The 16,662-nt window shown below is 40.0% G+C and overlaps 1 protein-coding gene across 1 annotated transcript in view; it reads right to left on the bottom strand.

Annotated features, from left to right (window-relative positions):
• The window catches only part of LOC308200942 (uncharacterized protein), a 56,643-nt gene extending 43,864 nt beyond the window's left edge, over positions 1-12,779 (bottom strand). Inside the window, exons 1-2 of the mRNA XM_080607561.1 lie at positions 12,601-12,779; positions 8,007-8,096 (exon numbers count right to left, since the gene is read on the bottom strand). Coding sequence (XP_080463687.1) covers positions 8,007-8,096; positions 12,601-12,684 — 174 coding nt within the window. The 5' untranslated portion in view covers positions 12,685-12,779. The remainder of the gene's footprint in view (positions 1-8,006; positions 8,097-12,600) is intronic.
• Positions 12,780-16,662: the final 3,883 nt, after the last annotated feature.

Below are 16,662 nucleotides of genomic sequence, written 5' to 3'. Positions count from 1 at the left end.
TCTTCCGGAAATTGTAGAACTGACACTGTAAGAGCCAAAACAATGTTATGAAACACAGCATCCACATGAGTGTTTCTGTGTTATGAACTATTATAGGAGGACATAACTTCAAGCACAGATCTTGATAGTTACTTGATTGGCAGCTTTAAAGTGCCTACATTTGTTATTTTGACAATCTGCAGAAATTTATAGAAACATACTTGTGATAAATGTTTTATTTTAAGGTGCTCTTTACAACAGACTCCTCTTATTCATCTCATCAATATAGGTAAGAAAAATATTCATACAAACAGTAGGAATCATTTCCCTCAGCATGTAAATAAATATCTGCAAGATGAGATGTAACCACCCATCCTGACTACTCACCTAGCCTCCCTTCTAATCAACACAGAGAAATATACTTCTGTAGCAATCACCTGAAATAAGTCAGGCTCCATAAGTACTAATTTATCTTCTTGTTTATGAAGAATTTAAACAACTAGCTCAGATGAAAACATCCATGTTATGGCTTTTTAAACTGGGGGGAAAAATAATATCACCTAACTTTGGATGTTTGCAAATTGGGAACCTAAAATGAATGATTCTTTGTGAATATAAAGTTAGAAAGATACAATCTTGAAAAAACAAAACAAAACAAACAAACAAAAAACAGCTGTTACTATGTAATTTTGCACATTGCCTTTTAAAGGCCAGTGATAGAGATAAATTACTTACGGGTAATTTCACTAAACTTCCTTTCTCACAAAAGATTTCCCAGGATGTGGATAAATCTGATAATATTTGCAACATTGGCGTTTGAATATATTTGTTTTTGCTTTGTTGTTCAGTAATGATACAGTATGAAAACCTACAGACTTTGAGAGTCTTTAGTAAATCTAAGGAGCATCTAAATGCTGTATTTGACACCAAACAGAAGCAGGAAGAGATGAAACTCATCATCTTGTATCCACATGAAACTGCACCCCAGCTAGTCTGCAGTTCTTACTATGACAAAGGCCAATGGTGGTATCTGCATTCTCAAGCAGTAGCTCCTTCAATTTTTAGCAGCCAAACCAACACAACTACAGTGGAAATGTAAGGATAAATATTTCTTTGGGTAGGGTAAAAATGAACAGGAAAATCTATTTGGATTAAAAGAAATGGTTAAAGATGGACATCTGTTATACATGATAAAAAAGAAAGGCGTGTCCCTTCTGCATGGCACTGACTGGTTTTCTCAACATTGGAAAACCTTTACCGTATCATTGATGGCTTAACTATTTTGCTGAAACTCTGTATGTGTGCATGCGGGGCTGGGAGGGGAACAATCCTGGAGCAGACACCTGATAAAGACAGTTTCAGGCAAAGAACAACAAGGCTACAAGTAATCATTTAAAATGAATCGGTTAGAAACACCTAGTGGAAAAATATTGGGCCACCAGTCCTACCAATAACAGATATAATTCTGCAGTTTGAAAACACTATATGCAAAGCTTCATATCCTGATAACCAAAAGTTACATAAGTACCTCTTTTTTTCTACTTTGGATGCATACAAACAAAAAACCTAGAGCTGATTTTTTGAGAGTAAAGAACACAGGAACTAGATGGGGACATGACTCAAAACTTTAGTGTCTGTTTACTTCCAGGGTTGTACAGTTTCTTTGATAGTTTCATCTCAGCTCCTCCCCTGCATCTGGATAAAGGGATTACATACAATTTTCCATCTTCCAGAGAACCAGATGAGTAATCACTTCGATTGCTTAGAAGTTACTAAGGCCCCAGACATTGAATTTATAAATCCATACCCTTTACCAACTCTCATTCATTTTTTATGAGGTGAACAGCTGAGTATCAGCAACTACTAAGACCCTTCGTGCCTCTAAAACATTAGCAGAATTGTTTAAAGTAATATTGGCAGAGTTCTGCATGAAGATTATGATCAAGTTCCTTATTTTTTGAACATCATAAACAGATTCCTAAGGAACGCTTTAAAGGTTCTTCCCCCTCTAGCAAAGACCAGCAGATTCAGACCACTAGGTTTGCAGCCAGAGAATCACCCATGACACTTAAATATTTCACAGATGAACAGACTTAAATTTACATCGTAATGGGCACACAATGAGCATCATAAATATGCACAAAGCCAGACTGGTTTCACTTCTCCAGCAATAATAATACACTTGTCTCTAGTCTATATCTGCACAAGCCTCCCAAAATGTCTTTGTCATTTCTCTTTCAGAAGATTAAAAAGAATCTCCATCATCTGTTGGGTGTTCCAGTTCTACTATGTGCTATTTACAACACAGGATATTGCTTTAACTTCTCGTTGTTTTCCTCTGTCTCCCATACATATCCACTCTCACTACTCATATTTTTCTGACAAGGTCCTCGCCTCTCTCTACTTTGATCTGCAGTGAGGCATCTCAGTGATGATAACAGAATAAATAAATACATGCAAGTATTTAGAAGCAAGTAGATACTGTAAAGTTAACCAGAAAAGTACATAAAGCTGGAAGGTTTCCAGCTGTTTAAGGTCAGAATATCAGCCAACTCCAGAGTACAGGGAAGCTCTTACTCCCTACCTGCCTATGCACTTGATAGCACTGGAACAAGACCTTTTCTAAGTGCAATTTGTTGCCCCAAAATGTGCTGAAAACCCCTTCTAATATGACATGCTTATCTGAAAAGGCAGACGAAACTCAAGAAACTCATGAATATTTTTTTGTGGCTACAGTCAATTATATGACAATCCAAGTTAACAGCAACAACACATCATGTTGCTGTACATGAATACTATAGCAGCTTCCAGGAACATGCTTTGGCTAAGTTGTAGCAATAGTCATGTTGCAGTTGGCAGCATCACACAGCATGTCTTAATGAAAAGCAGACTGTGTTTACTTAATTAATAATTATTTAACACAGGAGCCGACACCCCAAGGTTGCAAAAGTCTTGATAATTGCCATACATCCTGTTTATGTCTATGTCCAAGGAAGTAGCACAAGCAGCACGTAATGTAATATAAAGCAAAGATACTATAAAAATAGACTCATATTTAAATATGATTTGTGAGCTGCTTTTTGTACCGCCATAGTTTTATTAGCATTATGTAAATAACACTGAGGGGTGACTTCTTCCAAATCTGTCTCCATCAACTTTTTAAATGCAAGTCAGGTACCCCCATGCTTCATACTTTCTCACTGCCCAGAAGTTGGAAGCAGAAGCATAGATGAGGTATCTTATTTTGAGGAAAAACGACATTTCATATAATAATCTGCACAATTTCAGAGATAGTACACACATGGTCTCGAAAATTCACTGTGATCTTCTGTTTATCAGCACCACCTGAAAACTTTTCTTTAAACCTACAACTAAATTAGTTAGGTAAGGCTTTATCTTTTCCTCATCTGCTGCATTCCAGGGGGGGTTCTGAAATATCCAGTTATCTTTTGTGTGTTCACTGTGTATACAAAGAACAAGAGCATTCATATCGTTACTTAGGTTACATATTTCCTGTCGAGTAAAGTGACAAATTTACAATACTGAGTTCACCAAGCAAAGTTACTGTGCTCTTACAAAACGCAGCAATGTTTTCATATTTCTTCATATTCCCCTACAGCGCATGGAACTCATGTTACATTTAGGGATGTTTCATATATAAATAGTATTAAAATATGGAAAATATGCCAAGACATAGACACGAGTGTTCTTAAACTCATTGATGCTAAATCAGAAGCATCACTGAACACATTCCAACTTTTAAACTCTGATTTTTTTTAGAATTTAGGTGCCTGCCTCATAAAACAGAAGTAACAGGCATTACACAAAGTCACATCTAATCAAAGAAATCTGTACCCAGAACACCAGCATTTATATGCTAAGAAAATAAAATACAACAAACACAGTAGTAATCACAGAGGTCAGTGGAACTCTTTCTGTGGTCTTCATGTAGTGCTATTTTTAATGAAGGAGTTGCTTAAACAGCATTTCCAAAAACAATGAATTTGTGCTGGAGAGGCTGAGAAGCAGCCACCTGTAACAGGTGAACTACATTTGTTATGTCACAACTCGTGCTATGCTGCTAGGAGTGGGCTGGCAGCCACAGATCAGCAGAGAAAATAGGCACTGTCCTAGATTCAAAGTGCACAACAGCCTCATGTTCATTGCACTCATGTTCTTTGATCCAGCCCTGACACAAGTTTCTGCTTGGTGTTCTGCATAATACACTGGAGCAAATTCTCCTTCTGGCTTCCTTACAGCCTACATTTTTGCTGGGAGAAAAATGTTTACTCTGCTTTTGTATTCCTACGCAAGAAGCAAAAAGGGTTTCACCTCTAGGATGTGATGATTTAAAAACGTAAATTAAGGAGTTTGAGCATATACACAGCCAAAGTACCAATAACAGTTAAGATTAAATGCTGTTCGAACTCTGTTGAAAGCCACAGAAACAGGAAAGTGAGACAAATTTTTATTTTTCATTATCTTGTCAATGTGTCCAAACAAACAAAGAAACAAACAAATCTCTCTATACATATCTCAATATTCTGCCCTCAAATATCTAACTGCAGCTTTCAATGACACTTCCAAATTTAGGCATGACAGCGAAGAAAGGGATAGATGGATAAAAATAAGCCCAGGCCCAAACAGAGACAATACAATTGTCTAGTAGCTCTTTATTATGCAAGACAATACAGGCCTCAGGACACACAGATTTTGCATACAATCTGACCAGCACAATATTCCATTGTACTTCATGGTGAACTAAGCAGCCTCACACCACTTTCATCCATTGTCTAACGTTAACAGAAGAAATACAACAAAATTATGATAGTTTCAGATATTCTATCTGAAGTACAACAATTCAGAGATATTTAGCAGTAAGCTTTTCACCACTAAAAAGCAAACCAACCAACAAACCTGTACTGGTGTCTTCAAATCTCACATATTTCTTTCAAGGTATCACAGCCTAAATAGGAACACAGAAATCTGGCCTGACAAATACAAGCACAAGCTCTCTCTTCCTCCATTTTTAGAGATCATCCTCTAACCGTGTACTTATCCGCCAGCCTTTCACAGAAGACAGGGAGAGGCCATCCTGCTGCATTAATGCCGGCAGTAATTTTCTTGCAACAGAACTGCCCAGCTCCGTCACTTCCTTTTAATCTCATGCACTGGTTCATTTTTATTTACTAGTAGTATAGCAATAAATAAGTCAACCTAGAAACATAATGTACTGATATAGGTTTAAGGAAATACAGCATATATCTTGGACTAAACTTGCACTACAATGAAAAAGGCCAAGTTAACATCTACTAACATAACCAATGAAGAATCAGTTCTGAACTGACAGTGAGCTCCAAAACAAGGTACTGGCAGAATCACCGCTAGCAAGACCTTCTGTACAGTTCACTAGCTGATTTTGTAACTGACACATCTCCTAATGGTATCTAGTCCCAGGAAGTATAGAAGATTAACAAATATGCACCAGTGAGCCACCACAGTGTCACATCAGGGCAGCTCAAAATCACCTCCTTCCAATGAAAGATTAGAAAGAGAAGATTACAACCAAATGTCACGCCATGGTGTATTTATAGTTTTCTGGCATTCCCTGTGACACAGCAAGGTCTCTGCTCTCCTTCCTCATCAGCAGCAGGCTGAGTCAGGGAAGAGTCTCTCTCTCTCTCCAGCACTTGGCCTGCCAGAACAGGCGAGTGCCCAGCAGCCAAGCGCAAACTGCCTGATCTCTCTGAGCACTCCAGCAAAGACTGGGTGATCCCACAGGTTATGGAGTTTATTTGCGTAAGTCACACTAGTGCTTTGTAAATATCAAAAACATTTTCCAAAAGTTTTTCCTTTACATTTATTTTCTTAATACCCAACATTTAAAGACAGAACAGAACTCTAGCTTCCAACGAGTCCTGCTGTTCAGTTTGAATCTTGGTGAAGCTGTATTTTTTGACATTAAATTGTAAAGCATAAAGCAGAAAACTGAGCAGTTCTCTAATTTTTTTTATTATCCTTATTTCCAAAAGAGGGACATAGTTCTCATAGAACTGTGTGAGGATTATCTAATATTTGTAAAATTCCTTATTCTCATAGTGCTTTATTAAGAGAGTCAGTTGAACATGGGTGGATCAGCAGAGATATCTGATCATTGCTTTCAGAAGATTTTTTTTGTTGATTTTTTTTTTTAATCAAGTTTGAAGTAAGATAAAACTATCACAGTATGACTAGTCAGGAATCTTGTGTGCACTGTAAGTTACTGTGTAACTAATTCAAATATATAAAGCAATACATTGCATAGACAATAAAAATCTACAGGTAATAAATTACTGTCTTGTTTCAGAGGCATGAGAAAAAACAGTTCATAATCGTGATTTATTGTGGCTGCTTCTACACCGTATGGTTATAGAGTTTATAAAATATGTAAAACATAAGTACATGGCATAATTACTCTGTATTTTTTAATTGATATGACACTGAATAATTAGATCCCATCTGGTTCTGAAGGCTTTCTTTATGCACACTTTTGTATAAGTACTAAACTTCAGAAAATTACTCAGAATATGCAATAATTGAACTATATATAACACTTTTGTTCTCATCTAAAAGGACCCATCTCCTAAAAACCACCGTGCAGTATACTGGAATGTAGCATGAGCCAAATAGCGTATTTATTATCTTTCATATCTTCTTAACATTCTTTGATATAAAACCCACTTGGATTTATTTATATTAATACAATAATTACAATACAGTTCTCATTAAACACAGAGTCTCACAGAGAAAAAAAAAATAAGTCACATAAGAAAGTGCCCAAGGATTGTCCAAGCCCTAATCAATTACACTTCTTTCTCATTATTACACTACTCAGCACAGTAAAGTGAGTAAGTCATGAGTCAATTTCTATCCTCCTCAAAAACAAACTTGTATTGCTCTTAGGGCAACAGACGCATATGCTTAAGCTAGACTAAGGGTTTCTGCAATCAGATACAAACTGACAGAGAACTCTAAGTGGTGGGCAAAGATACTCTAATCGCTGCAACTAAACACCTCTGTACAAAATTAATTATCACAATTTATTGGTGGCCTAAATGTAGTTTGCATGAAGGCCTTTTTACTTCATTCTGTAAATAACATCTAAAGATCCTCAAGGACCTATTACTTTGCCAGAGCACTGTATGAAGATCTGAGTGCGTACACAAATATCCGATAATGACTCTTTATTTTGACCATATTACTTTGCATTTGTTTTTATTGATTTAAAATGTTTCTTTCTGATTCATTTTACTGTTACTTTTGCTTCTGAGTACCACTAAGAAATTATTTCAAAGAAATCCTATTGTTGTATTACTTCTTATTGTCATATTGCTATTCAGACATTTTACTGGTTAAACAAGACAAATTAAACATCATCTATTGCTCTGAAACAGCTCTTGGAGAACAAATTCTGTACCAAAGCAGCTGGAAGATTTTTTGTGTGTATACTACTTGCTTCTATGAAGAATTGCCCTTCTAAACCCTTCTACATACACGACCTTCAAATCACTTTCACTTCAAAACAATCTTGAATTCTTTTTCTTATATTTCTTATTAGTATACCACTCATTACCAAAATCAGCTGACACAGCAGAGCATCCAAGCCCCAGCTCCCCTACATGTTAAGGACCAAATCTTGTACACTGTTAAGCTTATGTGAAACAGCATTCAGTCTAGGATCAAGATCCTGCTTAACACAAGACCCTGCTTGTTGACAGCAGTTTCCTACGCTTCCTGCTATATAAATATTAAAGAACCAAGTCTTAAAAGTACCTCAGTCACACATCACCTTCAAAGTCCTTCTGTTTTATATGCAGTTTTCCTGTCCCCAACTCAGGCTCAAAGCTCACAGCTGACTTGCTCAGCTTCCGTATGTTCTTCAGCATTCCCAGATGATCTGGTTCCCAAAACAACTAAGATCAGCTTCTGTGGATGTCTGTATTTACTCCCCGTTTACACAGCTTTTAACTTTGATTGTTAAAACTTACGTTTTTCTTTCTTTCGGGTTCCTTTGCTCCCTGTTCAGGCTGTGAGCCTTCATCAGGTGGCACTGTTAAGCGTAATCTACAAACATTCATCTGAAAGAAAAACAGAAGTTTGCTTTTAGTTTTAAGAGTTACAAAAAATTAATTTTAATAACTTGTTTTGCAAAATGAACTGTACTAACTTTCGGGTTTTCATTTACTATTTTCTACCTTCTGTCACATAGCTGACAAAGAAAAAAGTTATTTGTTAAAGGCTAGAGTTGTTTTTTTTTTTAGCTGGTGAGAAATAATTCAAGGGCATCCCCATAATTACATACCTGAAATAGCAAAAATCCATTTTAATCAACAACATGTTCTTATGTACTCATAAATGACATTGAGAGCTGAGATATCAGAGCACTGAACGTAATTTCCTAGTTTCTCAGCTTTGTTTGCAGATTTGGCATACTTTTAATCTTCAAAAGGAATTATTTAGAAACAAAAAGTGCATTCTGGAGTGGATGCCCCTTTTTTGTTCAGTACACATAAAAATATTTGATTCTAGGATACTTCATTATTGGAATTCCACTGAATTCAAACAGAAATTATTGAAATGTGTTACATACAAAGCTGCTTATAAATGCTAAATGTAAAAATGCGTCACAGAAAATTTAATAAGTCTTGTTTCCTACCTGACTTCAGAAAAGTCATCCTATTGCTGGGGAAACAAAAATGTCCCAAACAAGACCAATGTGAAATATAACCTACTCTTCAGCAGGTTACATGTGGAGGCTACTTTTTTGTGCAGAGGGTTCCTCACTGTTAATTCATCATTCAGCTGTATGCTATCAACTCTGTAACAAGGAGCCTCATAGAAAGCAACAGAAGAAACAAAGCTTAGCATAAAAGTGGGTTGGTTATGCTTTCATATTTCCCAAAGAATTCTGAAACAAAGAAACACATTTAAAAATGATGAGTCCTTGCACACTGGCTTTAGACACTGACTGAGTGTGCTGAGAAGAGAATACCATTCTTCCCTTAGCCACAGAAGCAGGAAGTACTTCCTGCTTACAACTAAATTATCAAGATATATTAATAATAAACTCCCCAACATTGGAGCTCATTGATTCATATAGTAACTAATACCATGTTCTCTCACCTATTTAAATTTCCCCTTGCTCTTTCTTCCTATTAGCTTAGCAGGGCTTTTTCCTCTAAAACATGAGTGTTGACAACAAAAAGGGAGAGTCTGGCATTCTTCCATGTAGGCAAACAAAGAAAGACCAGACTCATAAATAGGAAATAGGACTGAATTTGTGCTGTGCTGTGCAGGAAGCGACAGATGAGGCCAAATTTTCCTTACAGTGATTTCAATGAAAGAAAATTGGGTTAAAAGAAATGAAAGGATTGTTAGGATAAAACATGAGAAATACCCTCAAAGAAACAGAAAAAGATAATGACTGGCAACTCAATGTGAGGAGAAATGAAGTTGTATAATGTTCTCTGAAGCTGGCAAATGGATTGCCTGTTAGTCAGTATAGGACTAATTATAGCCAACACATTTATAGATTCACAGTGCAGTGATTGTAAATAAACAATTTTTCCCGTGCGTGTACACCAGTTAGTGAATCATGACTGCCTGTCACATTACAGCGATTTGTGTGTTACAAGGTTACCATGAAGGAAACCACAGAAGCCCAGTACAGAGAACAAGCAAGTTGTAACAACTAGCTTGGAAATATAAGGCAGTAGCAAGAACTTGTTGTGACTAGGAGCACTCTACAAAGGGTTATCATCATTCAAACTATTTTTCTTGCCCTTTTCTTTTCAGACTGCCTTCTTATTAACTCCCTGAAGCACATTTTTATTCCTTTTCCATTTTCTTTTTTTCCAAGCTAGCTCCTAATTATTAAAACACCTCGAACAAGTATCATATTTTCAGCAGTGTTTCTGACACAAAATGAAGATTTAATGCTTCACTTTGCAGCCTGCTGCACAAAAGTACCAAGCAGAGGGTGGCATTAGCAGACATCTGAGAATTCCGGGCTTGAAGTCACACCCAGCAGGGCTTGTGCGGCAGTGGCAAAGTACCTCCCAGTTTTGAATTCCTCCCTAGGACAACCTTATATAGGCTGTACTCTTGTCACTGTTTATAACAATAGCCCTTCCATGGCATCCCTGGGGAAAAAGCAGCAAATGTATAAATTCACTCCTCCTACTCCTGGACCACAGATGATGTACTCTACCTAAGGACAGAACTACAGACCAATCTGTTGAAATTCAACAACACTACGGAGATTAGAAGGGAACAGGCAACACTTCCCTTCAACTTTCAGAAGCAATGGATATTGTGTCTATAGTGTTCTTGCTATATAGTGTTTCCTCTACCATTTGTTGCCAAGTTTACATGACCAAATGAATGAGCAGGTTCACATGGAAATCACAGCTAGCCCTCCCCTAACAGTAAGACATGGCTGTAGCGATGCCTTAAAATGGAAATGAAATCCAAACAGGAAGAGCCTCAACTCAGTGCCAAACAGTGGAAGAATAATGTGCAACTGAGGATGAAGCAGTAATTTACAGAAACAATTGGGTTTTGTAGGGAGAAACCCAGGAGGAGAATGAAAGAGAACTCCACTAGCAGGGAAAAAGCTGTGATTCAACTTCCTTCAACTGGTAACTGACAGTAAGAACAAGTGATGAAAAATGGAGGGACAGATGTGGCTTTCACCCTACCTTTATGTCACCAACATTGCAACTTTGTGAGCACAACTTTAAAAAAAAAATAGAACGCGTGCAAGCATCAAGTTTCCTAGACTATCAAATTTTAGTTTGGTTTACAGCATCAGTAGCTTTGACAAGCTAACAACATAATTTTCATCGTGCTGGCATTTTATGCTCACTCCTGGCTTTTGACACCAGCAACCCACAAGCAGTATTTCCAAAGCGCATCTGACATCATTTGCAAAATGAATATGCAGACAGGAAAAAAAAGACTGGAAGGTTCACCCCACCACAACACCAAACAGCAAAAGTTTGCTGACTGCACTAGAAGTTAACAGGTGAAGACATAGTCTTTTATACAATTTCTAAGAAGCTAGTGGGACAGCATAAGTGACAGGTGCTGCAATACGGCACTTAAGAAAAAGCCAATCTAGGTTAGTTAAAAATGTTAAAAATTCATGGCCCAGATCCACAATCCACATTCATGTTTACCATCCTACTCAAAGCACTAGGGTGCAACTTCAGATAAATACAGATGACAGATTCACTTTTAGCAATGTTCTTCAGACTCTTCTCCCCTTTTTCCAAAAACCAAAATGGGATTGATCATAGTTAACTATGTACTGAAATAACTGCAAAGCTAATGTTGAAATAACGAGCATTGGTTTGATAGAATAATTAAGGTTACTAGCATAGCACTAGAAAAATAGAAGCTGCTCTATTAACAACCAGTCCCAATTTAAGATTTTTACAGTATCCCCAAAAAGGAAGATGTGGTTCAGTATTGATCTAACTTCAACTTTGGACTTAACAATACCAGAATCTATTTTCAATGACCAAAAATCACTTCCTTTGCCTAAAACCAGATATTAGTTTTAGAGTTTTGAAGGTGAGAGCAAAAATAAAGCAGGTTTTTAATTCCAGTCGGTCTTAAAAAGCAGAGAAGAAAGTACTTTCTCTGGGCATTTATCTACTGATTTTAACTCTGCTTCATTTATGAAAACTCCACTGTGAGACTCCCCACATCACCACAATTAAAGGACACTTTTCCTGTGACCACAGGCATGCAGGAATGTGACAGGCTTTCATTTGCAAATTAGATTTTACCAGTTTACTTAAGTTTTTATCATCCCTAAGAAACTCAAATTTTTGGAGTGTCAAACCCATGTCTAAATATTTCAAGCTGCATCATGATCACAAAATTGGAATTCTTTGGAAGAACGAGCTTGCCATTTGATTTTGTTGATTTATTTCTGCACCCATACAACATGCAGCCCCAGTGATAAGTGTGGCTACTGCAGCGCGAAGGGACTATTTAGAGAAGGGTGGCTGCAGAGACACTGCTGGCATATCTGCCAGAGTTTTAACAACTTTTTAGACACGATTCCCAGCAGATCAATTCATCAGTGTTATTTATCTCAGTTACGAAACTTACAAAAAGCAAGTTAGTAAATTGTATTTCTGTATCTGGTGAACTGATTTTAACAGAAATGACCTTTACCATCTAAATCATTACTGTAAGCTTCCTCGTGATAGGAAGTCTTGGTGGGCAAGTTCTCCGCTGTAAATAGGAAGACGCGTTTCAAGACGAAAAGAGTCTCTAACACATGCCCAGCTTCCCCACAGGTTTCCAGAACGGCCAGGGACGGACTAGCGCTAACAAAAGCCCAGCAGGACGCTCTAAAGGCTCTGCCCTTCCCGGCACCTACCGCAGCCCTAGCAAAGCCGCGCAAGAAGATGTTTCCGCGAGCTCCGCGTGAAAACCCTGCAAACGAGGAGGTGAAGAGCAAGCAAAGCACTCCGCTGGCAACCCCAAAGGGGACGGAGCCGGGGGGCGAGACCGCCGCTTCGCCCCGCGGGACCTCCCGCCGTTCCCCCGCGCTGCCCCGCGCACCTTCCGCCGGGCGCGGCCGCTGTCCCCGCCCGGCCTCCTGGGGGTGGTGGCGGTGACGGTGAGCCCGGAGCTGTAGCGCAGCATCCCCGCGGGCCGCCGCGCTGGCGCTGACTGCGGCTGCCTTTGGCCGGCGGCGCCGCTCCGCCCCGCGCACCCCGCCGCGGGCGGCCGCAGGGGCCGGGCTGCGCAGCGGCTGCCCCGAGCGGGGCGGGCCCGGAGCGGCGGCCGCTCGGCTACCGAGCCGCACGGGCGATTCCCTCGCCTGGGAGGAAGTCCCGGGGGGGCTGGCACGGGGGTTAAGGCTCCGGTACCCGCCGCCGAGCGCTCGGCCCGCGAGGGCCGGCAGGGAGGCGAGCGTGGGGCGCCGGAGGCAGCCGGCACCGAGCGGGCGATTTACGCTCCTGGGTTCGGACTTCAGCATTTGGGATGCTTCGGCTCTTCCGGGACCTGCCCCACGGGAACGCCGCGAGCCGCACGGCCCTGCGCCCCCGGGTGCACCCGCACCCCGCGCTCCTGCAGCTCCGGGCATCTGGCAGCAGCGGCACAGCCCCTGGGGACCAGGGGAGTCACAGCCAAAGGAGACAGTTGTGGGGAACAAAACGCAGAACTAATACATGGAACAGCGGTTTTGAGACAGATTATCCTTTCTCTCCCTGTAATTACCTTGAAATAATTAAGACCACGAAAGAGCACACTTATGGCTATGTGGTGTCCTTGCCCACTACGATGCTAAGGAGCACACTGCTGCGGCTACGTGCTGCTTCCTGATACGGAGAATGACAAAGAAGGGGAAGTTGCTACGCACTGAGCTACTGGTGCCTCACCCTCAATGTACAAAGTGTCTATTCTCTTCCACCTCTCAGTTCCCTGTCCCTACGGCAAGATGCTGAGCCACCAGGGCAAGACGCTGAGCCATCAACATGATATGATCTGAGGAAGAGAGGAAGAAAGTGTTGTGCAGGCCTGGAGGAGGGAATGAAGGGTCTGCACTTAGAATTCAGTCTTTTCTGTTTTCCCAGCTACTGTTCTCTTCTCCATCTGAGGGAGGTAATACAGCATCAGGCAAATGAGCTAGAACAATCACTGGTATTTGGATTTCTCACAAATTGGGCTGAATGTTATGTCTACTGTTTTGCGTGAAGATGTCTCATGCCCACAATCACATTTCCATACGAATCATCCATTGTCCTAACTCACAGCAGCAGTCCTGCTTTCAGAGGGGGGTTGCAGGTCGAGGATCCCTTTCAATAACAGAGATGTGCTTTTTCACAAGTATGTCACTTTCTTGCTGGGCTGTCTCAGCAGCGGTCACTACTTGTTCCTAGTCATTCTGGCAAGCAGAAATGTCTCAGCTTAAATGCTGGTGTGCAGCCAGCCGATGGCCTTTGTGTGGTTTCAGGTGGGAAGAAGTTCACATACCTGTGAAGTTCTCCTTATTAGTGAGAAGCTGTGCCTTCAGAACTTCATTCCCCTCTGAGAAAATGTGTGTACACAGGGCTGTCTAGTCATTGCCAGGCACAGACAGGAGAACTGCTTTTCCAGGAACAGGCACAGCAACTAAACTTGCACCACACTATGGGAAAGGACCTTTCTTCCCATGCCCAACAGTATGATGAAGTGAGGTACAATAATCGGATCTCTGGGAGAACTTGCATGGTCTGCATCAGCTTTGAGAATTATGATTAATTTGATGGAAATCTTTTTGGTGCAGATAGACAGAAAAGACTTGTCCATGGATAACACAAAGACCAATACTACAAATCTAGTTTTCTTAGCTTTGTCTAATTTGCTAGCAGCTTTTCCTACTTCTTAGAGAATAGCAGCAGGCCATGTCTGCCTCATATACCAATATCTCTTTCAACTGGAGGATCTTCTGCTTTTGGGCATATCCCCAAATTAAAATCCTCTAAGAAAAAATAACCTGTATGCACAGTTAGTAGTCTGCTTTTGTTTGGATGCTCTATGAATCATCTTCCCTTTCCCCAAATCAGCAAGCTGCACAAGGGTAGCGAAGAGTCTAACTCGCTTTCTACCTTGCTAATTTAATTGGCTGTGTATCCCATGCACCCACCGATAGTTTCTTCAGCCATTCTGCAGGCTGTGTGGTCCTATGTGCATAGTAAACATTTGAAAATGCCTCATAATCTCTAAGCTCTGCCAAGACAGAAAAGAATCTGTAGAAGTGAGACTCAAAAACAAACAAACAAATCCAAAACAAAACAAAAAACACCAAACCATACCAAACAAACATCTCTTTGCATGGAAGCAACATTTGGAATAACTTTTTCTCCCTCCCCAAAGCTCAGATACACTACAGAGATTACAGATGGAGCTGCTGGTATTAAACGAACACCTGGTACCCCAGGTATGAAATAAGAAGCTCAAGAGAAGATGTTGTGGAAATATGAGACGTACATGGAAGGGCTGCAAAAAAAGTTCAAAGTTGCAGAATTGTTTTTGAATGAAGACAGGATAAAGAAACTTAGGATCTTCAGCTTAGACAAAAACAGTAGTGGGGAGAGGGCAACAGAGACTTATAAAGTCATGGTATGCAGAAGTGAGTGGGGCATAGCTATTCATTACTTCCTACCTTTGCGAACTATGGATTTGAAATGAATCAGGCACCACATCTATGTACAAAATTAAATAATGGCAGAGGATACTCTGTTTATGAAAGGTGTAAGTGCTCTCAAAAAGCAGTTGGATAAACTCACGGAAGACAAGCTACAAGGACTGTAAATCACAAATATATCTATACAACTACTGACTGACTCGGGAGGTCCTTGAATTTTAAGGTTTGCTTTCTCTCTCACCCCCCATGGAGACTTAAGTCAAGAAGTGACACGCCATAGACAATCCACTCCCTCTTTCAGTCTCTGAGAGATGAGGGAGAAACATCTGCTTGTTTCAACTTGGACCCATGACCCTACCTGGCTAGCTCTGATAAAGACTGAAGTAGATTTGCCAGGATTTACAGGTCTTATTCCCTGCATGGTTCATAGCACCCTTCTGCAGGCACTTCTTGCTGTCTGTGCTTTGGACATGGCACTAACTTACAGAAACAGGGTGGGGGAATGGAAAGTAAATCACCACTTGATTAGTTTGACAAAATCAACACTATTCTTTGTATTTTTACACTTGTGCAGACTGCATAAAACGTATACACAGCCATACAGACTGCTCAGACTCTATACAATGTGGTGGCAGAAAATAATCTGACCAGGATGGATGAGCTTTTAGTTCAAAACCTTCCAGTGCTTTGTGAATGCAATGATCCAAAGGAACAGCGGGTTAATTACAAGCTGACACTATAATGTGAATATCTAGGGCAATACTTGTGAAACAGCTAATGTGATTATACAGAAACTGTATCAAATTTGAAGTGTAAGTACCTTTTTTCCACCAGCATCACTTGTCTAGGAGGTAAAAGGCCATTATGCTGCAGGAGAAATCAAACAATGTCACAGAAACAACAGGCCTTTATGTTAAAAGTCACAATATGAGCAACAGGACATACGATACATGGAGTGGGGAATAGGTCTCCTCTCACAGAACAGCAAACTGTGTCAGCAATACTGTTGGACTAGGCAGCCTGGCCTTACCTTAACAAATTGCCTCAATGTGGCCATGTTAAAAGGCTCATTTTTTTCATCAATATCTTTCCTCCATCTTCAGACTAACAGCTGACAGAGTCCAGAGGAAAAATCCCAGTAACACTTTATCAGCTGGAGTATTAGTCCTGTGGGATTGGGGAATAATGTTGGAGTTACAAATTGTGCAAGAACTCACACAAATGGTCATTAAGGTTATAAATTCCCATTTGTATTGCCACAAAAATGAAGTGTTATAATTAACTTCTAATAGTCTTCACTTTCCAGGGGGATTAAAATCTATTCTGCCTTCTTCATCCCGAAGGCATGAAACCCACTTACAGCAAAGACTGTCAAATGGATAGATGCATATAAAATATTTCAGAGCCAGACCTGTTAAGACCGGTGGGCTTGATCACCTATTTTTCTTCAGAGTTGTTCTTTTTTATTATTATTCCCCCCTGCCCCCAGC

This window comes from Anser brachyrhynchus, assembly GCF_964034855.1.
Source record: "Anser brachyrhynchus genome assembly, chromosome: 11".
Classification (NCBI taxonomy): domain Eukaryota; kingdom Metazoa; phylum Chordata; class Aves; order Anseriformes; family Anatidae; genus Anser; species Anser brachyrhynchus.
The sequence above is the reverse complement of the archived record's forward strand: the minus strand, read 5'-3'. Positions and strand labels throughout refer to the sequence as shown.